The 23,486-nt window shown below is 49.3% G+C and overlaps 11 protein-coding genes across 11 annotated transcripts; 6 read left to right on the top strand and 5 right to left on the bottom strand.

Moving 5' to 3' along the window:
* Positions 1 to 529: 529 nt before the first annotated feature.
* On the top strand, positions 530 to 1,918 carry J7T55_010434 (Zinc-type alcohol dehydrogenase-like protein; the record flags this gene model as incomplete). Its single annotated transcript, XM_053144976.1, has 2 exons — positions 530 to 1,477; positions 1,643 to 1,918. The coding sequence occupies 2 exons, from the start codon at positions 530 to 532 to the stop codon at positions 1,916 to 1,918; spliced, it is 1,224 nt and encodes a 407-aa protein (XP_052992281.1).
* A 275-nt stretch (positions 1,919 to 2,193) lies between these two features.
* Positions 2,194 to 2,982, bottom strand: J7T55_010433 (uncharacterized protein; the record flags this gene model as incomplete). The annotated part of the gene is made up of 1 exon (XM_053144975.1): positions 2,194 to 2,982. One exon carries the CDS (start codon positions 2,980 to 2,982, stop codon positions 2,194 to 2,196), a length of 789 nt encoding a protein of 262 aa, XP_052992280.1.
* Positions 2,983 to 3,595: 613 nt separating this feature from the next.
* J7T55_010432 (midase protein) lies at positions 3,596 to 5,252 on the bottom strand (the record flags this gene model as incomplete). Its single annotated transcript, XM_053144974.1, has 2 exons — positions 3,596 to 4,852; positions 4,923 to 5,252. 2 exons carry the CDS (start codon positions 5,250 to 5,252, stop codon positions 3,596 to 3,598), a joined length of 1,587 nt encoding a protein of 528 aa, XP_052992279.1.
* Positions 5,253 to 5,694: 442 nt separating this feature from the next.
* Positions 5,695 to 6,358, top strand: J7T55_010431 (uncharacterized protein; the record flags this gene model as incomplete). Its single annotated transcript, XM_053144973.1, has 2 exons — positions 5,695 to 6,240; positions 6,302 to 6,358. The coding sequence occupies 2 exons, from the start codon at positions 5,695 to 5,697 to the stop codon at positions 6,356 to 6,358; spliced, it is 603 nt and encodes a 200-aa protein (XP_052992278.1).
* Positions 6,359 to 8,302: 1,944 nt separating this feature from the next.
* Positions 8,303 to 9,826, top strand: J7T55_010430 (uncharacterized protein; the record flags this gene model as incomplete). The annotated part of the gene is made up of 4 exons (XM_053144972.1): positions 8,303 to 8,903; positions 8,975 to 9,168; positions 9,233 to 9,360; positions 9,418 to 9,826. 4 exons carry the CDS (start codon positions 8,303 to 8,305, stop codon positions 9,824 to 9,826), a joined length of 1,332 nt encoding a protein of 443 aa, XP_052992277.1.
* Positions 9,827 to 10,547: 721 nt separating this feature from the next.
* On the bottom strand, positions 10,548 to 12,509 carry J7T55_010429 (uncharacterized protein; the record flags this gene model as incomplete). The annotated part of the gene is made up of 5 exons (XM_053144971.1): positions 10,548 to 10,621; positions 11,050 to 11,182; positions 11,249 to 11,617; positions 11,696 to 12,082; positions 12,186 to 12,509. 5 exons carry the CDS (start codon positions 12,507 to 12,509, stop codon positions 10,548 to 10,550), a joined length of 1,287 nt encoding a protein of 428 aa, XP_052992276.1.
* Positions 12,510 to 13,111: 602 nt separating this feature from the next.
* J7T55_010428 (LamB/YcsF family protein) lies at positions 13,112 to 13,958 on the top strand (the record flags this gene model as incomplete). The annotated part of the gene is made up of 2 exons (XM_053144970.1): positions 13,112 to 13,183; positions 13,251 to 13,958. The coding sequence occupies 2 exons, from the start codon at positions 13,112 to 13,114 to the stop codon at positions 13,956 to 13,958; spliced, it is 780 nt and encodes a 259-aa protein (XP_052992275.1).
* A 1,495-nt stretch (positions 13,959 to 15,453) lies between these two features.
* On the top strand, positions 15,454 to 17,565 carry J7T55_010427 (uncharacterized protein; the record flags this gene model as incomplete). The annotated part of the gene is made up of 4 exons (XM_053144969.1): positions 15,454 to 15,476; positions 15,568 to 15,587; positions 15,646 to 17,304; positions 17,483 to 17,565. 4 exons carry the CDS (start codon positions 15,454 to 15,456, stop codon positions 17,563 to 17,565), a joined length of 1,785 nt encoding a protein of 594 aa, XP_052992274.1.
* A 320-nt stretch (positions 17,566 to 17,885) lies between these two features.
* Positions 17,886 to 19,250, bottom strand: J7T55_010426 (uncharacterized protein; the record flags this gene model as incomplete). The annotated part of the gene is made up of 3 exons (XM_053144968.1): positions 17,886 to 18,317; positions 18,387 to 18,790; positions 18,914 to 19,250. 3 exons carry the CDS (start codon positions 19,248 to 19,250, stop codon positions 17,886 to 17,888), a joined length of 1,173 nt encoding a protein of 390 aa, XP_052992273.1.
* Positions 19,251 to 20,363: 1,113 nt separating this feature from the next.
* On the bottom strand, positions 20,364 to 21,354 carry J7T55_010425 (uncharacterized protein; the record flags this gene model as incomplete). Its single annotated transcript, XM_053144966.1, has 3 exons — positions 20,364 to 20,462; positions 20,902 to 21,072; positions 21,307 to 21,354. 3 exons carry the CDS (start codon positions 21,352 to 21,354, stop codon positions 20,364 to 20,366), a joined length of 318 nt encoding a protein of 105 aa, XP_052992272.1.
* A 593-nt stretch (positions 21,355 to 21,947) lies between these two features.
* On the top strand, positions 21,948 to 23,320 carry J7T55_010424 (uncharacterized protein; the record flags this gene model as incomplete). The annotated part of the gene is made up of 4 exons (XM_053144965.1): positions 21,948 to 21,961; positions 22,154 to 22,787; positions 22,956 to 23,094; positions 23,283 to 23,320. 4 exons carry the CDS (start codon positions 21,948 to 21,950, stop codon positions 23,318 to 23,320), a joined length of 825 nt encoding a protein of 274 aa, XP_052992271.1.
* Between the last annotated feature and the right edge of the window lie 166 nt (positions 23,321 to 23,486).

Genomic DNA, 23,486 nt, shown 5'->3' with positions numbered 1-23,486 from the left:
TTAAAAAGTCCACGGTCCATATAATTAACGGTGAGGGGGCACACTGTGGCCTATTCGTATTGAACGAACTGTGGGCTCGAGGAATGTTGACATGATATCTAGTTGAGGCTTAGACAGTCCCTAGACGTCATGCCACTCTTACTCGGTAGGACACATTGGCGCGTTGCCAGATTTCGAAGGCATTGAACTGGGGCTTGACTCGTGTGGCATTCCAATTAAATACTTTGTGTATCTATACCCGGTTGGCAATGATGAATTGAAACCCAATTGCTGTCTTCGGAGACTTAATATTTCGGAACGGGTCAACCAGTCAATCGGAATCGGCACGATCCCGGACACTTTCCCAAGACTCTCAGCCCGGCATCAAACTCCGCCCCACATCTCCACGTCGTATTCGTTCAACCTGTGGTGTTGTCTTGAGCTCGCAACCTCACTTCTCGTCGGTTCTCAGTTGTCATTTTTTATGCACCCGAGATCTTACCCCTTGCATGTGCATCAACACGTGAACCAACAGGAATTAGTCGCGACAATGGCAAAGACGATGCGCACTTGGCAGTACTCTGCCGTCCATGGCAAACTGGAAGACAGCTTGATTCTAAGTAACGACGCGCTCATTCCCAGCATCTCTTCCTTGCGTCAGGACGAGCTTCTTGTCGAAGTCATCAGCGCATCGCTCAACCCTGCCGATTACAAAGTTCCTGCCGTACCACTCGTCGGCCGCCTGATGATCTCCCGCCCTGCAACTCCCGGCATGGATCTCTGCGGTCGCGTCGTTGGCAAACATCCATCAAACACCTCCTTCGAAGAGGGACAGCTCGTTTTCGGCGGCTATGCTATGATCAATCAGAGGGGCGCTCTAAGCCAGTACAGCGTGATTTCCATGGAAAGCGTCGCACCTTTGCCAGAGGGAGTCGACCCGGATCACGCAGCGGCAGTAGGCACCGCGGCAACGACCGCATACCAGTCCCTCATGCCCAGCACCCTCCAGACCGGCGCGAAGGTCTTCATCAATGGCGGAAGTGGCGGCACAGGAACCTGGGGCATCCAATTTGCCAAAGCGTTGGGCGTGGAGGTCGTCACGACTTGCTCCACTGCCAACATCGAACTTTGCAGGCAGCTTGGTGCTGACGAGGTCATCGACTACAAGAAGACAGACATCGTGGCGAATCTGAAAGCCCGAGGTAACGTCTTCGATCTCGTGATCGACAACGTCGGGAGCACCACAGACCTGTATGACCACAGCAACCAGTACCTGAAAACTGGGGGGACATTTGTCTCGGTCGGTGTTGGCGAGAACTTATCGCTTGCCGGCATGTTCTCCACTCTGTCCAAGCAGCTCCGCCCGGCCATCACTGGACGCAGAGGATTTTACTTTGTGCAGCAGAAGAATGATCGACAATTCTTTGAGAAAATTGGAGCGTGGATGGCGGAGGGAAAGGCGAGGGCAATCATTGACTCCACGTTTGCATTTGACGATGTGCGTGAAGCTTATAGAAAGCTGAGGGAAGGAAGAGCTAAAGGGAAGATTGTTGTTCATGTCAAAAGCCAACAGAGGGAACGTTGAGAACTGGCAAAAATCACCATGGAGTCTTCACTCAAACGTCATCATCTCGGGGTCTTGATCTCTGCGTGCTATCTGAAGGGTGAGGTTGTGGTGTTTTCGCACAGGGAACCAACATACAAAGACGCTGTCTGGCACGAAGCCGTGCTGCCAATTCAGTGGCAGCCAGATTTGGCACGCGCACCAGGTTCTAAGAGACACGGAAGGCTGCAAAAGCTGCAGCTCGATTATCAAATTGTGAAGATCACGGATAACGGCAAAGTTGGTGCTGGTTATTTCCGTGGTCTGGCGCCTTGCTTTTCGAAATCAGAGGGCTTCTTTTGGTCGTTTTTCTATGTTGGATCAGCCGCTCGATAACATCAGTTTCTTTTCGCCGAGTAATTCCGGGAGTACTTCAGGCACGAATGTAAATACATACGCTCTTTTTAATTCTCCCCCAAAAAATTATATTCAAGTCAGCAGCGATGAACACGAAGAAGGCCCGGCCTATGGCAAAATATGACCCCCTGCTGCCTAATGTTGCTGTTGACCCCTATTCACTTGCTACATCCAATTTACCAGGCTCGACCACTTGCTCATCAGTACTGCTTGACACTTTCTCCTTGTTTAGTATCACTGCATACCTGGCCTCCTTAAGCAAATTCAGACGAAACAACCTTGTTGACAGTGTCAACAACGCTCTCGGTCGCTGTGAAATGGGGGCAGTGACCAGTCTCGAGTGTGAAGGTCTGGACCTTGCGGCCTGCCATCTCAAGAGCCCGGACCATGCTCTGCTGCGTCTCGAGAGGGACCGGCATATCCATCGTGGTGTGGATATAAGCAACCGGGATCTCCTTCCAAGCCGCTCTCTCCAGAGGCTGCATCATCGCCTTTCCATTCCAGCGACGTAGAGTCTGGACATATGCTTCGATCTCAGACTCTTTGGTTCCAGGCTCTCTGAGCCCCAAGAATGCGATGGGATCGAGGAGGGCCATAGTCTGATCCTCGGCCACGTCAAAAATTAGAGGCACCTCATCTTCCAGCCTACCGAACTCCTTTAGCTTATCAAAGATAGAAATTCCTTCAGTGAGAGCAAATCCAGCCATATAAACTAAGGCGGAAACGCCACCCTCAAGGCCTTGAGAAGAACGAGCCTCAAGACCAAGTCCATACAAAGCGTTCGACATGACCTGGCCCCCATACGAATGGGCAATTCCTACAACCCTACGTCCCGAAGAAACAAGGCTGTCGACGTGACTGCGAATCAGAGATGTGTCATCCTCTAGATACCCGTTTGGTGGACGAGATTCGTTGGTCGTGACAAGACGTGGGACATGAACCTCGTACCCATGTAACTGGAGAGCAACGGTGAGTTTGGCGTAGCTCTCCGGGGTACTGAAAGCTCCAGGAATGATGACTATTGCTGGCTTGTTGGAAGTCATGGTTATCGTGGATGCGAATCTCAAAGTGAAGTAAAAGTGGGGTTGACAACAGATATGCATGAAGAGGAGAACATTAGCGCTGTGCACCGTCGTGGATCACTTCAACTGCTCCAGTGTACCTGCCGCTCAGAATCTCCCCGATGGAGGAGGATGTCAGCGCTACAGGCCATTTCTAAGCCATTACAAACATTATGAAATGATACCTACTAGAGTCATCCATTTATTGAAAGGGACTGTATTATTTGATAATATCCTTTGATCAGTTTCAGAATTTTTATAAGATATATTATGTCATTCATAATATTAAAAAAAGACGTTATTACTCAAATTGCCGTCTATGAAGCTCAATAATAACACCATGGCCGCTTTCTCATTGGCTGCAGAGAACACTCTCTACGCCTGTTGCCGTAGACAGCAGCATCACATCGCTCAAAAATTAGGCTCAGGAATTGGATTGTCAGAAGACCGTCCATGAATGTGGGTGGCAATGGGCTCATAATGTCGTATGAACGTTGAAGATTGACGCTGCATCTTCCAGTGCAGTACACAAGCACAAAAGAACAACTAGAAAGGGAGAGGACAGGCACTTTCACATCCCGAAGAGCTCATCATGCTACACCCACACTGCTACTTCAGGAGCTTTCCTACCCCCAATGACCACCTCGATACCTCTGGCCAGTTCCAGCAGATGTTGTTCTTGATGCTCCAGACCTACCAACTCAAGTCCAACTGGTAAACCTTCTTGTGTAAACCCAGCCGGCACACTGATTGCCGGAAGACAAGCCTGACTTGCGAAGAAAGTGTTCACAGGGAAACTTTCAGTCGGAAACTTTCCGCTTGTAGCGTCTTCTGCCCGAGGTGGCGGAATTTTGGCATCGGGAAAGATTAGCGCATCAAGGCCCTGGGATGCAATAATCGAGCAAACTTTGCGCTTAAACGCGTCTCGCGTCAATATTCGGTCGACGTAAGTTCCGTCGCTTGTTGGATCTTGCGGCCCATGCGCAGTGAGGCTCAACAAATCCAGCCATGGTCTAACCTGTTTAGAGGGAACGATGTCGGCAATGTCGCTTGGGAGGTTCGGTTTGGTGGCAAGAAAACTGTTGATGTCGGTACGGCCCTTGATCATATATGTCTGAGTGTATGATAGGTAGTGGTTCAAGTTATCGATGTGTACATCAACAAATGTTGTGCCATGTCTTTGGAGTTTGTCCATGGCAGAAGCTGTGACTGAGCAGACCGCTTGGTAATCTGGATTCGTTTCCGAGCCAAACAGCTGACGTACAACGCCGAATCTAGCAGAATTGAGCTTCTCAGGACCATCCTCAAGGAAAGTCGAGTAGCTGCCACCCTTCGGGAGTCCAATGGCCGCAGCAGTAGCGGCGTACTCAGTGTACTCATCCTGAGGGTCGAAGCCTACCATAGAATCAAGCATAAGGGCGCAGTCTGTCACGGTCCGTGCCATTGGCCCGGGAGTGTCGTGAAGTTTAAGGAGAGGGCAAAAGCCCGCACGGGAGATGAGGCCTGGAGTCGGCCTGAGCCCAACAATGTTGCAGAACGACGACGGAACTCGGATCGAACCGCCAGTATCTTCCGCGACCGCCAAGATCGCAAAGTTTGCGGCAATCGCTGCTGCCGAGCCCCCGGACGAGGCACCGACGTCATGGTCGAGGTGGTATGGATTCTTGGTGAACGTGTAATCGGTTGCACCATTTGCGCTATACCAGGCACACGCCCATTCGGCCATTGTGGTTTTGCCAATGATGACAGCCCCGGCTTGCTTCAATTTCGTGACAACAAATGCGTCTTGGGTAGGGATGTTGTTCTTTGCAGCCGCCGATCCATAAGTGGTAACAATGCCTTTGGTGTCGGCCTGTTGACATATCATCAGTAGCTTGAACAAGTAATCAATACATGTAGTTGCCGGTTAGGTGTGTGCTGACCTGGTCCTTCACCACGACCGGGATGCCATGAAGGCTTCCCTTGAGCTGACCGGTTTTGTTCAGATGATCATCGAGCTGCGCGGCTTCTTCGAGAGCTGTGCTCGATAGTGCCATCATGGCATTGATCTTTGGCCCTGCATGATCAAACTTATCGATACGGGAAAGGAACGCAGCAGTGAGCTCCTTCGCAGTGAAGTCGCCTTGTCTGAACCCAGTGTGGGCCTGCGCGATGGTAAGCTCTTCGACATCCAACATGTCGGTAGCTTTGGTAGGAATGGAAAAGGTGTTCGCTATTGATATGATCGAATTAATGCCAAAGTTTGCTCGCATCGAGGTGCGTGCCAAAGGCCTTCGAGACAGCAACACGGTTCTAGATACTGCGCAAAGTATATGTTGTGAACAACAAGGTACCGATTAGCTATGTTATGTTTCTCGTTAGATACCATAGCCGGCGTTATCTGGCCGGCTTTGCTGCCATCCCCAAAGACTGGGTCGGGGTCCGCAGGTCAACTCGCGGGCCGCAAGCATTAGTGCACCGCAACCTGTGGTGGGGCAGGGCGGGCCGCACGTCGAGATTATTTATGTACTATCACTTGAGCCTCTTGGAGCTCCCTGACTCCATGCACTCCAGCTGGTCGCAATTTGCACGGAATTTAAAGTAGACTCTTTTTCTCCCCTTTCACAAGAATTTCGAAACAACGTGAAAAACGCAGCTCAAGCAAACCTTTCCACTTATCGTTCCTACAGGCTATCATTCCACCACACCATCATTATGGACAACCTCCCAGCAAACGCAAAGACACACATCGTGCCTGGTGGCTACGGATATGCTTTTGAGGTCAAGGCCGGCGAGCGCTTCCGCGTTGTCGACCTCCACGGCACCCAAATCGTTGACTTCATGGCATGGGTCAACAAGCCTGGCCTGAAGGAACACGTTCGGATGTCCTATACCCGTTTCAGACTGTTGGGAGTTTCGCCCGATATTGGCGAGTCCCTTCGTACGAACCATGATCGCCAAGTCCTGACCATCACCGCCGACACACACAAGGTTCATGATATGACCTTCATGCCTTGCTTCCCCGAGATTTATGCTGAAGCGGGTCTCGAAGGTCATCGGTCTTGCACTATGAACATCACGGAGGCCATGGAACCCTACGGAATCAAGTCGCGGCTCGAGCTGCCCGACCCTTTCAACCTGTTCATGAACTCGCCCAACTATACCCTGAAGCCCATCAGCAGCAGCAGAGCTGGCGATTATATTGAGATGGAAGCCAAGGACGATCTTGTCATTGGCATTTCATGTTGTCCTTATGATCTGGTTTGTTGCTATGACGCCACCTTGCAAATGGGAACATCATGACTGACGACATATTTCCTAGGGTGGCACTTACAACGGCGGCAAGCCTACTGATATTGCTATTGTCTCCGGTCTATGATTGGAGAGGAATCAAAATGGTCTTCGTAGTGATAGATCTTCTCAAAAGGCGCAAGGGTCGAAAATCATAGCGCGTAATCCTCTAATGGATTGAATCGCCTCTTACACTAATGAAAAGCCGGGTTCCAAAATCTCCAATCATTTTCTCCGGTTCACAAAGCATATGCGTCGCTATCTTGCTGAAATTGAATCGGATGTTGTGGCTGCCTCTCATTCAGACGAACATTTGGTAACCGGGTTCGTTTGTTTACTTCGTTCAATGAGTCTCACACGTTTGTTCAATGGTTTCAGGCCCAAGATCGTCAAACGTTGCCTTCTCTTAGCTATTCGGGCGAGAGTAAAGGTATTGCAGCCCATTCTGATTACGTATTCCGGTGTCCAGGGCCGATAGCGTATCAGTCCCGTGCAATGTCGTATAATTGATAACCTGGGTCAGCTGCAAAGTCGCGCTTCATTATGAATGTTGTCTGTTTTGTGTATATGAGTCTACAACTGGAAATAGAAGGTGTCGCAAATTTCGCTTGCGTGCGAGCTGCCGGAGGGTACTGCAGGGGAGTGCGCACTCGGCGAAGCCCCTAATATTACGATCCGAGGGCTCGCCCACCGCCGAAGAGAACTTAGCTAGAACAACAACGCTTTTATCTACGCTCAATCTCTCGCTACGTGATCCACGGTGCTCCATAGAAGGACTTAATTCGAGACCAACTGATTACTGGGTGCGAAAAGCAATCCTCCTCCCACCAAACAGCAAACGATTGGTCGTTTGCACTGGCCTCTGACCATTGTTTGCTTCGCTGTATCGAACGGCGCTTGGTACATCTCTACCACTCATAGTGGTTTGCTTCGTCATTCATGGATGCTCTGCATACAACCATCACTACTCGCTTCATTGTATGTGTCTTCTGATATCAGGTGACCCCCCAACCAACGTCCAAAGTGTAGACTTGCGGTGAAGATCTAGCTTCCTGTCTCATTGGCACTGGAGATATGACTCATGTTGTAAGGGGCCTTAGCTCATCAGCGGCGGATTGGCGGCCAATGATTAGTAGCGTTGACGTAGTCCGGCCGCAGGCAGAGATAGAGAGAGAGAGAGAGAGAGTAGGTTGTTGTTGGGGGGACCGGTTGGGCGGTAGTCAGGGCCCGTGCGTTAAGGATTAGTTAGCCCCTGACTACCGCCTAGCCCGTTGTGACTACCGCTCAACCGGTTCCCCCGGCGGCACTGCGCCGCACTGCGGCGCAATGCGGCGCAGTGCCGGGGGTTTATCAGTTGTTCAAGGCCGGATGATACACCTGCGGCGCACTGTTACAATGCGGAGCGCGGCATGGCTTCTGAACTTGTTGCCGCACTGGAGTGCTAGTAAATGACTAGCGGGTCTGGGACATGTTTGGCTATCAAGCTAACATGTTGTGATGAGCGAAGCTGGACAACACCATGTCTGAGTGATTTCCAACTTGCATGTACTAAGGTCGATTTCCTAGCAAAAGGATGGGGGTTTCGAGCGTATCGCGAGCAATTCGGCATCCAGTATCAAACATCCATTTGTATTATGAGAGCGTATGGTCGAAAGGTCTCCTCAATTTCGAGCCTTGTAGCCGGGTTCACACCCTGTAGCCTGAGTATCACTAAGATAAGAGAGTGAATGATCATGCTGAAATTCCATTATCAGTATGGCCAGTGATACTGTCTCCGTGTCTTATCTCAGTGTTCAAATCCGTTGTATTGATTGGAGATCTTGTCCTGCTCTTCGTTTTTAATTAATACGAGTGATCTCTGCATGGTAGTCTTCCATTCCGACTGTGTATTCTCGAAATTTATGTAAACAGAAGTCTCTACGTCGAAAACAACGTCAAAAGAACTCTTACAAATACAGACACCTCAAAAGCCCCAGCGAGCCGTCCTCCGAGAAGAATGTCTGAGCTTGAGCAGAAAAAACAAAACGATCCAATGATCAAAGATGTCTCTCTTCCACTATCTTCCACGCCCACGGAGAAACTAGACATTGAGGAAGGCAGAGCTTCTGCTATCGCTTTAGATCCATTCGGCAAACCTCTATCCCCCCAACCGACAAATGATCCGTATGATCCTCTGAACTGGGCTTCTCCTCGGAAGTATAGCATCATCGCCATCGTCTGCTTGAGCTACTTCGTGATGATTTATGCAGTCGCAGCACCTATCATGAGTTTCACTCAGCTCCAAGTACAATTCGACGCGACGTACACAGAGATAAACTGGACTTTTGCTATTTCGAACCTCGGGGCTTCCGTTGGGCCTTTATTCCACTCGTCGCTTGGGGACATCATTGGTCGCCGTCCGGTTTTGATATTAGGAACTGCACTCTCGATCGTAGCCACCGGCTGCTCCGCCTTGCCGAACATAACTATTGAAGGTTACTCTGCAGCGAGGTTCTTCCAGATTTTTGGCGCTACGCCAGCAATCACGATTGGTCTTTCCATCATCAACGATCTGTCGTGGCAACATGAGCGTGGCTTCAGAGTTGGGCTTTGGGTCCTTTCAATTGATGTCGGGTCATATTTCGGGCCTTTCTGTCAGTCAACTCCGCTTTCCTGGCACCGACTCTTCTCATCTATCAAACGAACTTACTAACAATTGACTTAGTCGGTGGTTTTGTCGCCGACAAGGCCCCCAACTGGATGCAGTTACATGTCTTGATACTGTTCAGTGTCCTGATACTACTTCAAGCTGCTTTTGTTCCTGAGACATTGTACCCCCGGGCAGCCATTCTCGAGAACCCCGAAATTATTAGCAATAAAGATGATCTACTTCGACGGACTACTCAGCTTCCTTTCTTGGTTAGTTTACCTCGCTTGCCCTGCGAGACTAACACATGATCAGTTCAAGCTGACGACTTTGCAGACATTTCGCGCAATTCCGGGCGTGCAACATCCGGCGCCGTGGCAAACCGTGGTCGACTTCTTCCGCATATTTGCACTACCGATTATTGCAATTCCAATTATCACTTTCTCCTTATCTCTTTACTGGTGGTACGTGGGCGAAAATCAACTGATTTAGCACCAGAAAGTTTACTAAAGTTTATTCAGGATCATCTCTGTCGAGACCATGGTTCCCGTAGCATACGCAAACTATAGCATAATTGGTCAGGGTCTTCTTTTTCTCGGACTTATTGTTGGTACATTGACCGCCGAGATCTTGTTCAGTGGATGGGTAGGTGACCTAATTGTCGGAAAATTATCCACTGGACGCGGTATCGCCCGCACTCCAGAGATGCGGATTTGGCTAGCATACCCGGGCATCATCATGTTTGCCGCCGGGCTGGTCTTGTGGGGATCCTCGATCGAAAACAGCTACCACTTCATGGTTGGCCAGGTGGCATTTTTTATGAGCATGTTCTACATGACCCATTCGGATTTACGGACAAGAGCTGATCAGTCGTGCAGTTGGTGCGGGATTGCAGATGACGAATACGGTGATTGCCGCGTATACGATTGATAATTGCCCGGAAGCGGCCACGAACATCATCACATTCTACTCGGTCTGGATAAACGTACGTTTCTCAAACACACTTCAACGCAAGGCACCGCTAACTTTAAAATAGCTCTCGTCTTTTGCGAATTCTTGGTTTATAAATGACTGGGTCGAGACTTCAGGTATGCGTCATGCTTCTTTCCCCAACGACTGCTATCACCAGAGTCATGGCTACAAGATTGTTATTGACTGTGATGCAGGATTTCTTTTTACATTTAGCATGCAGGCTTTGATCTCGAGCGCAGTTCTGCTTCCTGCTATGGGCTTGCTACACATATATGGACCCAAAATCCGCTCATGGAAGCCTGTCACCCTTGCTATGTCAGGTTCTCGACTGGAATAGGTCGATTGAAGTGGTGGTAATCATGCGCGGATCAGCTTGATTCAGGTGCGCTGACTTGTGTGGCGGCTCATACTTTCATAGAACCAAATCATCCGAGGCTTACTACAGCCGAGCTTGAGAGCCTCTGTCGCAAGGACTTAACCTGGCCGCAGGAAGCATTCAGCCGCATGGAGTCTGGCAGACCTTGTTTTTGTGTCGGCTAGTAAGGCCTGTCTCTCGCCGCCTTTCGCATCCAGGAGCGGACCCGGTAGACCGACGGGGCCACGAGGCGACATTCTGTATTGGGCTTTTTGTGTTTCAACGACGATGCAGCTTAATTTAGCATCAGTTCGATCCAGTAGGTCAGCCGGCGCCACCTCTGGTATCAACACCCAAATTCCACGCGGCTGGAAGTGCAGGGTCGGGGTGATACAGGGCTTTCAAGGGTAAAAATTAGATGAGCCGATATTTACGTTACAGTCCGGTTACTGCGCAATCATTATGGCCTCCGCTTCACGTGGCATGTATATATTGGCGAGGAATTCGCGAAATACTATTGATTTTCTTGATTGTTTTCGAAGTGCCAGAAAAAGAGTATGACTCGCTTTACATTGTAATATAACATATGCTAAGAAGGGTTATTCTACCGAAGAATAAAACTGCAAACCTACCACTGTAAAGACTCCAGATGATAAATCATACAAGAATTTTATTATTTTCTTGGTTTGTATGTGTCTTGGTGACATTTGCGGATGCTTTCTGTCCCGTCGTGATGCTTGTTGTCGATTCAACATACTTTTTATTCACTGTTAAGGAATTAGACCTGGTCTTCACCATATTGTGCAAATAGAATTGAAGTACTTACTTGGAGCACGATGGTATTGATCGACCCATGTGACCTCCGTCCCAGTCGAGAGGGCGACCTGCTGTACAAAGTTGGGATCGCGGAGGAATTCGCGCGCAACATGAACGACATCAGCTTTGTTGTGGCTCAAGATCTGTAGCAGACAGAACATAATGTTAGGTTCTAAATTGGCTTTTCGAAATTGATGCAAGTGTCTTACATCGTGGACAGTAGCACCGTCTCGTATCATGCCGACGGCTGCAACAAACAATTTGGGAATCCCGAGGTCTTTGACGGCCTTGGCGAAAGGAACCTGGTATTGCTGGCCGAGCTGAACTTGTTGTCGCCGATCTGTTCCACCGCTAGACACATCGATCAAGTCCACCCCTTCTGCAGCAAGAATGGGGGCGTATCGGAGGGTGTCATTTAGTTCCCACCCTTCACCTTCAGGGAGCCAGTCCACTGCGGATATCTTCCAGGAGATGGGCATGTCCTTGGGTATATTTTGTCGCACGGCACGGATGATTTCAATACCAAACCTGGTCCTGTTCTCAAAACTACCTCCCCATTTGTCGGTTCGTTTATTGGTCTTTCAAAGTGGCGTTAGCAAGCAAAACATTCGAAGGTTGATTCGCACGTCTGTTTGATCCACCGGGAGAGAGCTTACCGCCGGCGAGGCGAACGAATGCACAAGGTAGCCGTGTGCACCATGAATCGCAATAACGTCGATACCGGCCTTGACGGCTCTAGCGGCGGCTTGCCCGTACGCTTGGATAGTTTCCAGGATCTCGTCCTCTGTCATCTCACTAGGGGTGGTGTAGTTCTCATTCCAGGGCTCTGCGGTAGGAGCTTGGACGTCCTTTGCATAGCCGCCAAATCTGTCGGGAACCAAACGCAGTCCTAGCCATGGAGGGCACACGCCGCACTTTCGACCGGCATGTTGAAGTTGAATGGCTGCCTTTTGTGACTGGGAGTGAATCACATCGACCACCCTCTTCAACGGCGCAATGTGCTCATCGCAATACAATCCAGCATCTTGAGGTGTGTTCCGACCCTGTGCTCGAGAGATCCTCAGTTGCTGTTTGTATAGCACAATCATAGGGCTACTAGTATGTGTATTGATTGTTAGGACAGACACTGGGAAAGTAAGCACGTACCCTCTTGGTCACGGCTGCTGCCTCAATGGTTATCAGAGCGCTGCCTCTTATTGCCCACTGTCCATAGTGCGCCACATGGAAATCGCTGAACAAGCCATTTTCACAACTGTACATGCACATAGGCGCTACCCATATGCGATTTTGGAAAGTTAGACTGCGGATTGTAATAGGACGGAAGGCCGGGGTAATGTTTTCTTCGGTAACACCATTCTCCGGCGAAAGTATGGCAGTGCCCACTGGTACACTCTGCTTCGGGGTGAAAAAGGGGAGGTTGTCCACAGACACGCTCCGGAAGTCGGCATACTGTTCAGTTGATGATAGCATCTTCACGGAATCTGGCGAATAGGAAGCAAACTTGTGAAAGAGCAATTTCGCAAAGCCTGGGGTCAATGAGTCTAATTGCCTATTCGCAGTAACAAAGCAAGAATTTCTTTACATGCTTTATTGTTTTCAAGGTCAAAGGTGAGGGTGGTAGCGGAGATGCAGTCACTCCAGTCGGCATTCTTGTCTCTCCAGGGACCCCGCCTACTTGCTGAGACGGCAATAAGAAGAGATGGTCCGCAGTCAAGTCAAGAATCATGACCTCACACTGTCGGTGGAAAACGTCTCATGTCATGCTTTCTGATTGATGCGGCGCAGTGCTCCATGGACTCCAATTGCCGATATCACCGCCGCTGAAGATGCCGCAAGCGGCGGCCCGCACCTTCGCCCCCAAGTGTAACCCAAGTTTGAGACCAGTCACAAGCCACACAGCCATGTTGATTCATCCATGTATGATTAATCTTGCTGATGGGTGAAATCTATTTGCACATAGAATGTTTAAATTCATGTCGCCACTGGCCCGTTCCTGAGGAAACCATCCCTGCATGCTACGACTGCTTTCCCGTTTCTCGTTAAGACGTGCAACGCCTTTTCATACACCCAAAATGACTCAAACACTAATTGAAAAATACGAAATCAATGCCGATATGGGCGAGGGCTTTGGCCGGTGGAAGTTGGTACGTCCACGAAACTCGTTCAGCTTTAAGCTATTTTCATTGTTGACTTGCTGAAGCTGTGATACAGGGTCCCGACGAAGAGCTGATGAAGCACATCGACGCCGCAAACATCGCTTGTGGCTTCCATGCAGGCGATCCTTCCATCATGCTGAAGACCGTCCGTCTGTGTAAACAGTACGGTGTCAAGGCCGGTGCACATCCCGGACAGCAGGACTTGTTCGGCTTTGGCAGAAGAAAAATCGAGGTCGATCCGAAGGACATGTACGCCATGATCTTGTACCAGGTCGGTGCCTTAAAATCCATGTTAGACGCTGAAGGGCTTGAGCTTTCTCATATCAAGCCGCATGGCGAACTGTTCTTTTACATGCTCCGAGACGAGCAAATCATGAGGGCGGTGCTGGAAGCGTGCGCAACATTCAGGGTGCCCGTCTATGGGGACCAGAATGATGCGGAAGAAGCCATGTGCAACGAGTTGGGAATTCCCTTTCAGGGCGAGATCTATGTGGACACCGACTACACGTCCGAAGGAATTCTGTTGCCTGTCTCGGCATCCAAGATGGCAACACCCGAGCTTTGCTATGAGCGCGCCAAGCGCGCCATGTCTGCAGGCACAGGCAAGTCTATCGATGACATCGTATTCAACTTTGACTTCAAAGGGAAGCCGTTCACTATCTGTATTCACTCCGACATGCCAACCGTGCTTTCGAATGTGATCGGATTACGCAAGGCTGTCAATGAAAGCAATGAGACAAGGCGCATTGGTCCTTCCAAATAGAAACCAATCGTTCTACACCACAAATCAGCATGTCGACCTGATATCAATAATGTTGTTTCCTGCACTTACTCACTTATCAAGGCATGATGAGCCACACATTGATGTGTTGACAACTTGCCCTTTGAATTATCAAATCTGGCCAGGAAGTCCTTGCGTTGGAAGGGACATCATGAAGTATCAATATTGATTTGTTCCGGCTCAAACATCAACTATCGGCCCGTGGTCCATCACGGGACCATTCCCCAAGTATACGCTTCAGTAGGTACTTCAGCTATCTTCACCGCGTGGTAATTTGGTCACATAATGTAGCCGAATTCATGGAAGACAAGTAAATGACAGTGCAATATGAGTGCGGTAGGGATTCCCGTGTATCCGTATGAAGTTGACTGTGGAATGAAGGCGTCTAAGCCGCCTAGAAATTGGAATACTTTTAAGCCGCCCGCCCAAATCAGGTTTATCAATGACTGTTCACTGTGCTGATCGAACTTCAAGGTGCCTAATGATCAAGTACAGGGCCTCACTGCTAACCAAAACCTCTGCCCCTCGCGGTGTTTGACTTTATCGCAATGAGGGGCCAGAGCGCCAGAACGCCAGAGCGCTGCCAGTCGTGCCATCGCGGTGGGGACGCTGTTCTAATGGGTCGACTGCAATAGTACCATTTAGACGCTTATAGCTAACCTAGAAACACAATGAGCAACCTCGAAATCTGAATATAAAGTGTTCTTTTTGATGTGCTCACGTTCACATGTATTACATCTCCGGTATCTCCAGCACCTTGCACTCAAGCATAGTATAGAAGATATTTGTGAGTTACCGATATTGGTTGCAAATCTGTATGGTGCATGCGGGACAGCTCAAACGACACCGGGCGGGGGGCCCATTTCAATTGCCACAGACAATGGTTGCTCGGTCGGCTAGCTCCGGCGGCAATAATGATCTGGGGGAAGCGCTAGACCTAATCAGTCTCGGGCCAAGCTTGATGTGATATCAGCTGCGCCTAGGCTGTCTCGGGGAGCTTTCGGTGTAACAAAATTCCTATCCGAAAACACTTGCCCCTCTAGCAAACTCATCTCCGATAACAAGCCAACTCAGAGCCTGATATCATTTTCAAGCCCCTGCATCAGCAGCATCATACGCGATAGTCACAACTCACGCCCGCCAACGTCGCGAGGGCGCATCGTTATTCAACTTGTTGTTTCTGGACTATTTTTACGAGGTGCCGATATTCTTTGGCTCGTTTCTAGCCAATGACGGCTTGAAGATTCGATTACAAGGCACACCTCAACTTGCACTCTAGGCCGACTGCTGAATAGTTCGGTATTCCTAGAGCCAAGGGAGATGGCACAACGCAGAGCTAGGAATAATAATCCGTGCCAGCCATGTAAAGTTGCCAAACGAAGAGTACGTCTAATGCCTATCTACTCTCATAGAGATAAACCTAGACTTATAAAATGTGTGATTTGAAGTGCGATCTTGCATTCCCTAGGTGTGCACGATGTACGCGTCAGGATCTGGACTGTCAAGTGACCAAAATCAGATCGAGTCCTCAGGACATTGGCGATCCATCTTCAGCGTCAATAGCCTCTGATCTTGGCTCAACGTCAGATAGATATGGTGACCAGATTAATGGTATGTACCATTTCTTCCATTGTGTTTTCTTCCAAGCTGACCATGTCTCCCTGTGTAGCCGGATTGGTCGATATGATGGACACCTTTTTTCCCGCAGACCAAATCACAGACAATGACTACAGTGCTCTCCCGGTGCCTCTCGCCTCGGCCTTTCGTGGATGGGATTCCATGGAGCGCACAAATGAGTCAAATGAGTTGCAAGACGCGTCCTGTTGCTCTGTAGAAGGGAATCCGTCCCTAGGCTCATTCGACCAGATGAACTCGAGTCTACCGGGTTCACGCTCGACTCAAGACGGTGGACCGCCAACAGCCGCCGCCGCCGCCGCCGCCGGCCAAGACAAGGATGAGCGAAGACTTCTTTGGAATGTTTACACATCCCAGCTTGTGCACAGCATCACTGCTCATCAGACAGATATAGCCAATCCTCTTATTGACTATCTTCTGCCGCGCGCTCTGGAAAGCTCGTCATTCCGATCTGCAATACTGTATCTTGCTTTCGTAATGCGATCGAACCAAAGCAGTACCAATCCTTCACAGTACAATACGCAGACATCGTTGGGACAGAGAAACCTTCCAGAGTCAAGCTTGGGCGCTCACCTGGAGAACGAGGCGTTGTCGGAGGCTCTGCCGAAAGCGAATCCGCCATTATCAGATAGTCATTCTCGCGGGCCCACGGATGCCAATACGTCCCTCAACACCTTGGCTACTTTGGTCATACTCTGCACCGCTTACGTAGCGTCAGGCAATTCGCGGTCCTTGCTAGTGTGCTTGGAGCAAGCCTTTCTCCTAACAAAGATGCTTTCGAACGACTTCTGCTCTAACGAAGAGTTTGTTTTCCTTGTCCACTATCTTGGCTACATACACACCATTGCAATGCTTAGTCCTGGAGAATACAGGCTCAACGCCCCTGACTTTCTGACAATTTTTTCGAAGTCCGGAATTAATCAGCAAGGAGACTTGTTGAAGAACGACCCCAATGCGACCTTCACGCCCAAAATATCGCTTGCGAGTGGTGATTTCAACGCAGACGCACGTAGCCAACGACTAGAAAAGCTAGCGGTCGAAAAGATACAACGGGAAATCCAATCATCTTGCTTTGGGGATATCACACCTACCACGGGAATTTCAAACTCGGTCGCCAGTCTGCTATACCATGTTGGACGTTTGAGTCGTTTGAAGGGAGTCATCCTCAGCAGCCAGCCAGCGAACGAAAACCAGTGGTTCTGGGGGGCCTTCGAAGCCGATGTGGAAGGTCTTGAACTCCGGTTAGGGCAGATGTTACGACATAGAGACAGCCAAAGCCGGATCCTTGAGACGTTTGTTCAGAAGCTGAAACTTCTCAGCGATGAGCACAAAGATAGTCAATTACAACAGGCTATCGACAAGACCCGGTACAACGATGCATTGGTTCTCTGCGTGCGGGTCATATTGTTGGCAAAGGTTCAAAATATAAACAGCCGAGATATAAGGATTCCGGCCTTGACGCAACGGATCCTCAGCCTGTGTTCTCTCATAGAGAACGAGTCCCACACGGCTGGACTACTAGTCTTCCCATTGTACACTGCAGGCCTGTATACGCATGATCCAGACGCACGTTCGTTCATCAAGCAGAGGCTCAAGTTGTTGTCTGGTCGTATTGTGACCGATACGGAGAAGCTGTCTCAGAACCTAGAGACGAGTTGGCAGAACGCAAGTGACGAGGCAGCTTACGATCAAGGTACGTATCCTCTCTTTCCTTTAAGTGTTGATGTATACTTACATAATGTTTGTGATTAGTTACTGAACTTTGTTTATTATATTGAGAAGTGTTAAGCACTCACTTTGAAATATAGCATCCTGTCGTATTTTAGTGAGCGAATGTAGTGATACCATGTCTAGACGTGTAGACAAAGTAGAGCCTCTACTTGCTAGCAGCAAGGACATCGAGCTGAATGAAGCAAATGCCTCATGTTGCTCAGATACAGCGCACATGCATTAGACCAAGGGCATACAGGTGTGTGGGTACTTGCCCATATCTGCCAAGCTTCTCATGCACATGGAACGCTCTATTGTGCTAAACCTGTGAGCAAGACTTTTTTTCCAAAAAGAGTTTATAAAAGTGTTTTATTTGAAGATATCTAATAAACACTTCGTTGTTATTACAAAAGCAGCCTACTACCGGAGATAGATGATATCGACTATTATATTAATCACGTTGTATATTTAGGTAGAGTATACTTGAATGAAATACTTGTCATTAAAGCATTGTCTTGATCTTACTAACCAGCCTTTACAGCTTTGGCCTCAGACATCTCTCAATCACAAGCTCTCATTCAGCAGCCTTTCAAACTCGGCCTCTGCATCTCTCAACATAGCATCTAGGTCCACATCCCACACCCAACTCATGTTGCTCTCGAAATCTGAGATCATATCAGCAGCCTCGCAAAGCTGCAAGCAGAATAGGCTGCCTTGCCTCCTCGACCTCCACACGAGCTCTTGCGATCGTGGCCTTCGAATGGCATCGAAGGCTCTGAAAGCGTGCTGTATGTCAGATGGTGACTTAATGAAGTCCTCGCGAAGCATGCTCGACAGAATGTATGAATCCTCGATCGCGAAACCAGCCCCAGCTCCACAGTGTGGGGAGGAGGCGTGAGCTGCGTCGCCCATGATACAAAATTTGCCGGATTCGTCAACAAATGTCGGTGCAGGCAGATGGTTGAAGAGCCCCCACTTATCAACCTTCTCAATTATCTGGAGAATAGCGAGGTGCACGGTCAGTAAGGTCAACTTTTGCCAGGGGACTTAACATAGAATGGGCACCTCTAGCAGCCTGTAGGAATCCTCGTGGAACCCATCGAAGTCTCTCAAGACATCTTCCTTCGTAGCTGGAAGGGCCCACCGCTTGTCGGTCCAGGGCTCGTCGTCTGGAGCTTTGACAAAAGCAGCAATATTGAGCCCATGGTTCTTCATGATGGGGAAGAAAAGGATATGTCGCCCGTGACCAGTGATAAGGCGTCGATTCTCTGCAATGCGACCTACTGCCTCGACAGCCTTATCCATGGGGAGGACAGCCCTGTAAGCAAATTTGCCAGTGTACACGGCATTGGCAAACTCGTGGTCGCAGCCAAGAATGATCTTGCGGCACTCGGATCGAATTCCATCGCACCCAATTACTGCATCAACCAGCACATGGGTGCCATCGCGGAAGCAGACCCTCATCTTCTCTGTGGCCTCATCTTAGCTGACGCCCGCGACCCGCTTGTTGAACTTGATATCGACAGTATCTGGAATTAGCGAGACAAGCGTGTCCAGCAATTGGGCCCTGCCCACTCCGCCGTGGACGATACCTTCTCTCGCGACGACCTCGCCCAGAAATTCACCCTTCTCCAGTCCATCCCCGCAAAAGACGTCAAAATCGGTATTTAGCTTCTCTTTACATCCATTCAGCGTCACAATGTTCTTGTACGCCTCACCCAGCTCAGGCGAGATGAGGCTCATGGCTTTGACCGCATTTGGCCCAAAGCCCACTCCGGCCCCAACCTCTGAAAACTCTGGTCGTTGCTCGAATATGGTGAGCTTCAATGAAGGATTCTGTTTGGAGATGGCGATGCTCAACGTTACCCCCGCAATTCCGGCGCCAATGATAGCAATATCAGGTGAAAATATAGATGCCGAGGGAGACATTTTGGTGCATTTATGCTTCTTGATGAGTTGAGACAGGCCTTTGCTTAATCCCAAGATTTTGAAAATAAATTCCGGTCCACACGATACCTAAGCTACTAAGTTATACCTCCCAGTCTTATCTCTGGCTGTAGAAAATCCAAGTCTCAGCAGGCACGACTTCCACCAGCTAGTCACATCCAACCGTCTTGGAGGGTTTCACTCGATGCCATTTCCGTAGTCGCCGTTACTTTCTCGCTCACCTGCGTACCGCTTATCTTATGTTCATGACATTTATCTCGCATTGGCAACTGTTCTTATTGCTACCTGCTTGATTTGGCAGCTTAGGAATCAGTCAGGCTCAAGGTGGTTCCTTTCCCACTTGTGCATTCTCCAGCCTCGGCTCGTCTGAGTCTCAGCATTATTCGCCTAGGCACCGTTGTAACTTGTGCTAATTGGATGTGAGGCCCTGTCAACATACTTCTACGCAGCGTCGGCGAGCAGGAGGGCTGACAACGTATCATGAAAGACTCGGACAACGAAGCATGGTACATAGGTTCATACCTCGCGCAAAAAGACGTTCACGTCAATCTTGCAAGTATTTTTTAAGTGCAGCTAATGGAAAGATCCTAACAGTCAAGGTGTGGCCCCCACCCTCGGATCTTTCCATGACCCCATGTCGATCGATACCCCTGGCAGCATCTCCCATGTCGATCGAAACCACGGCGGCATCTAGCCCTTATCTGGCTACCAACACACGTTGGCATTAAGGTTACTGTTGTGCTTATAATGACAACATAGAGTCCGTACTCCTCTACGCGCCCTGAACCCGAATACGCCATTCTGTTAGCTTCCCCATCGAATAAGCCTATAATCTCGACTAATTTTCACGTTCTAATGAGCAATATACAGTTGAAAATCAACTACTTTATATCTTGACCTATATTATTTAAAGAAAACCGTGAGATTCAATCGGAAGCTCCATAAGAGAAGTTTTGCCAGCTATAGAGGAGAAATTCTCTGCTCTAATTACTAAGAAAGTGACCAGCTTAAAACACACTCTGGCCTAACCGAATCGTTCCTTCCCACACCACAATTTGCAAACTATTGATGCATGACTTTCGATCGGGCAGGTGATTAACTGCTGGTAGCAAGCAGTAAGAACGCCCAGTCAAAGCGCAGACCGAAGTGACTCGGAGAACCATGGATCCGGTTCTTGTGGATGAGATGTGCCTCCTAATTGACCCTTGTCAAGCATGGAGATGAGTATGACCTCTTTCGGCAGAATGATTGTCGTTGACTTATGTATATCGACGTAGATACGAAACCGGACTGACGTAAGACCTGGAATGCATTGGTCCATGATTATATTTGCCCATAGAAGCAGATGGGAGGAGTAGGTAGAAACAGTGATGCTTGGTCTGAATTGGCATTCGGCGAGCCATTATTGAATGTTAAACCTGGCCAACAACTATGGTGGCCGTCTCCATGCCCCAGGCTTCTACTCTCGCCCTCGACTTTGTAAGAAGTATCATGTTGGCAGTAGCGACATTTTCGGCTGCAGATAACGACTGGCCATCGATCAAGGAATGACAGGACGGAATTCCAGTCTTACAACAAGATTCTAGGAGCGATAGGGCCTTTCCCCAATTGTCGAATTCGTGCAACATCTTACGCGGATGTCGTGACCGTTGTGGAATTCGCCGCCGCGCACGAAGTCCGAGTTTCTATCATTAACACCAGACACAATCAACTGGGCAGAAAAGCAGCCGGCTCCGAGCTTCTGATCGATCTTTCCCTTCTGCAAGGTGCCAGCATGTCGGCCAATTTCACCGTCCGATGGCTCCTGACATGGAGACATGTACCAACGAGGCTAGTGCCGACGAGCCCAATTGGACTTAGAGCTTCTGGGGTGACAATTATCCCCGATCATCTGCGCTAAAGTGAGAGCTCGAACCCAATATGGTCTTCTGGATTAGTCCCGAGATCAGAGCCGCTACGATCCCATGCAACCGTGGACGGCCGACCGTGCTTGGTCACCCCCGCTCCGACAATGCCATCCATGTACGCCCCCACACACATGGAAAGCCAACGTTGCAGCAGAGTCAGTCAATGATGCCGACTTCATGTTCGGCTTTCAAGAGCTCCGTGGTACGCAGTCACCGTCCCCGATAGAATTTGTCGGGCTTCAGCCATGATAGTGATCTCTGTAAGATCGTGGCCAACGCAGTTCAACGTGTCCCAGGGACGTAGAGCCTGCCTTTTTCGGAAGGTGGTCAATGGCTAATGTCACAGCACAGAAAAGACAAACTTGAGCTTATCATATCGAAGAACTCATTTGGTTTACGAGACATCTAGTTTACGATATGCCAATTGGAATTTTGCTTTTAACATATTGCAAGGCTGACTCTAGACTATTTATTCGGCCAAATATTCCCTCATGCATGCTTCACAAAGCTATCTGACTGTCATTAAAAATAATTCCGAAGCCGTGAGCTGAGACTGAATTGTGATTATATCACAATTGCACATTTTTGTTCCGCTCGCGAGCATCCAACACTAGAAAGCTGATCCCAGCGTATTGTCGGATCCGTGACCCTCGAAATGTATTTACCTTGCACTTGGTTTACCGCACTTCTGTGGATGCGATCTGTGGTTGGCAATAAAGCCATCCATCACAACAATGAGGCAGAAAGTTGGGAGGACTTAAGTCCTATTCCTATGGCACCACGACAGTAAGTTGCTGCCTTCTCTGCACTACTCATGGTGTTGGACAGACCGTACCGCTCCGTCTTTCCTCGTGTAGAGCCTCTGACAGTGGCGCACGCTTTTGTCATGCGACATGAAGACAATGTTAGAGATGCTCCAAAACAGACCTGCTTAAACATTCTACGCTCTGCGTGATTTTCTGACTGATGGTACCATAGGGAACATTCTACAGTCGCTATTTCATCAACCACCTTAGCGATTTTGGGTGGCATTATCCCTACTGGCTCTGAGTTCTCGACAACAGATATTATGCAACTGTACGATATTCCCTCAGACACCTGGACTTCGGCTTCATCACTTCCCATCCCGATCAATCACTCAAACGCTGGAGTGGTCGACAGCAAGATATTTGTCCTGGGGGCCTTGCAGGTCTCACCCGAAGGTGAAGGAATTGACGGCTCGTGGCAGGCAATTGGTGCCGGCTGGGTCTATGATATATCCACTGATACTTGGGAGGTTCTGGCGCCCCTCCCTGACGGCACAGAAAGAGGTGCTGCGGCTGTTGGAGTTCACAACAAGATCATCTACTTGGCCGGTGGTATGCGGTCGCTTGACCTCTCCCCAGACGGAGAGCAAGACACTGTTGACACGGTGTCTGCCTTCGACACTGTGTCGGGTACTTGGCAACCCTTGCCAGACGCGGCCGGCCGAATTCCAGAAGGAAGAGATCACGCTGGTGGCGCTGTGGTGGGCGACGTTTTTTACGTTCTAGGCGGGCGGTTCCGAGGGCAGAACAACACTAAGGATACTGTCTTCTCTTTAGACCTTGGCAACATGGACGCAGGTTGGCAGGTAAGTTCTTCAAGAATGCCAACCCCTCGGGGAGGTATCTCAGTGGGAATCGTCCAAACTCGCATTTACACTTTCGGTGGTGAAGGTAATCAGGCAGAGGGCTCGCTTGGTGTGTTTAATGAAACGGAGGTATTCGATACCGAGGCAGAAACTTGGTCTGAATTGCAGCCGATGAAGCTGCCTCGGCATGGAACTTCTGCGGTCGCAGTTGGGGAGCGTATCTACATTCCCGGTGGCGGCTTGACTCAGGGCGCTGACCCGGTCAATGTGACTGACGTCTACCTCTCGGGTGTTGAAGCTGTGACTAGTATGTAACAGTGTTATAGACGAAACATTTTCTAAACATAGGTTGAGTATGTATGATCATATGAGATACTTACAGAAGGCGACACCCATACTTAAGGGAATTGTCCTATATGCAGAGCCGGCCTAGAACTAGCTGACTTGAGCGAAAAAGCCTGCTTGCGGCTCTCTACTTAATTTATCAAAACTCAGTTGCAGGAGCCCAGGAGTTCTCGAGTTCTGGCTTGTAGGACATTTTGACAGGGTCTGTTCGCTGACGAAGTCTTCCGTCAATATGACGGGCAAGAGGTAAGAACAAGCCTCTGTTTGGAATGATCTCTCGATCCCCTCAAGTACATGTATGACGACAAGTTTTCTCAATTGTGCGTGGACTGAAGGGCAATGATCTTGTGCCTG

This window comes from Diaporthe amygdali (assembly GCF_026229845.1).
Source record: "Diaporthe amygdali strain CAA958 chromosome Unknown NODE_19_length_847323_cov_64_739301, whole genome shotgun sequence".
Lineage (NCBI taxonomy): Eukaryota > Fungi > Ascomycota > Sordariomycetes > Diaporthales > Diaporthaceae > Diaporthe > Diaporthe amygdali.
This window is presented reverse-complemented; position numbering and strand designations above follow the sequence as displayed.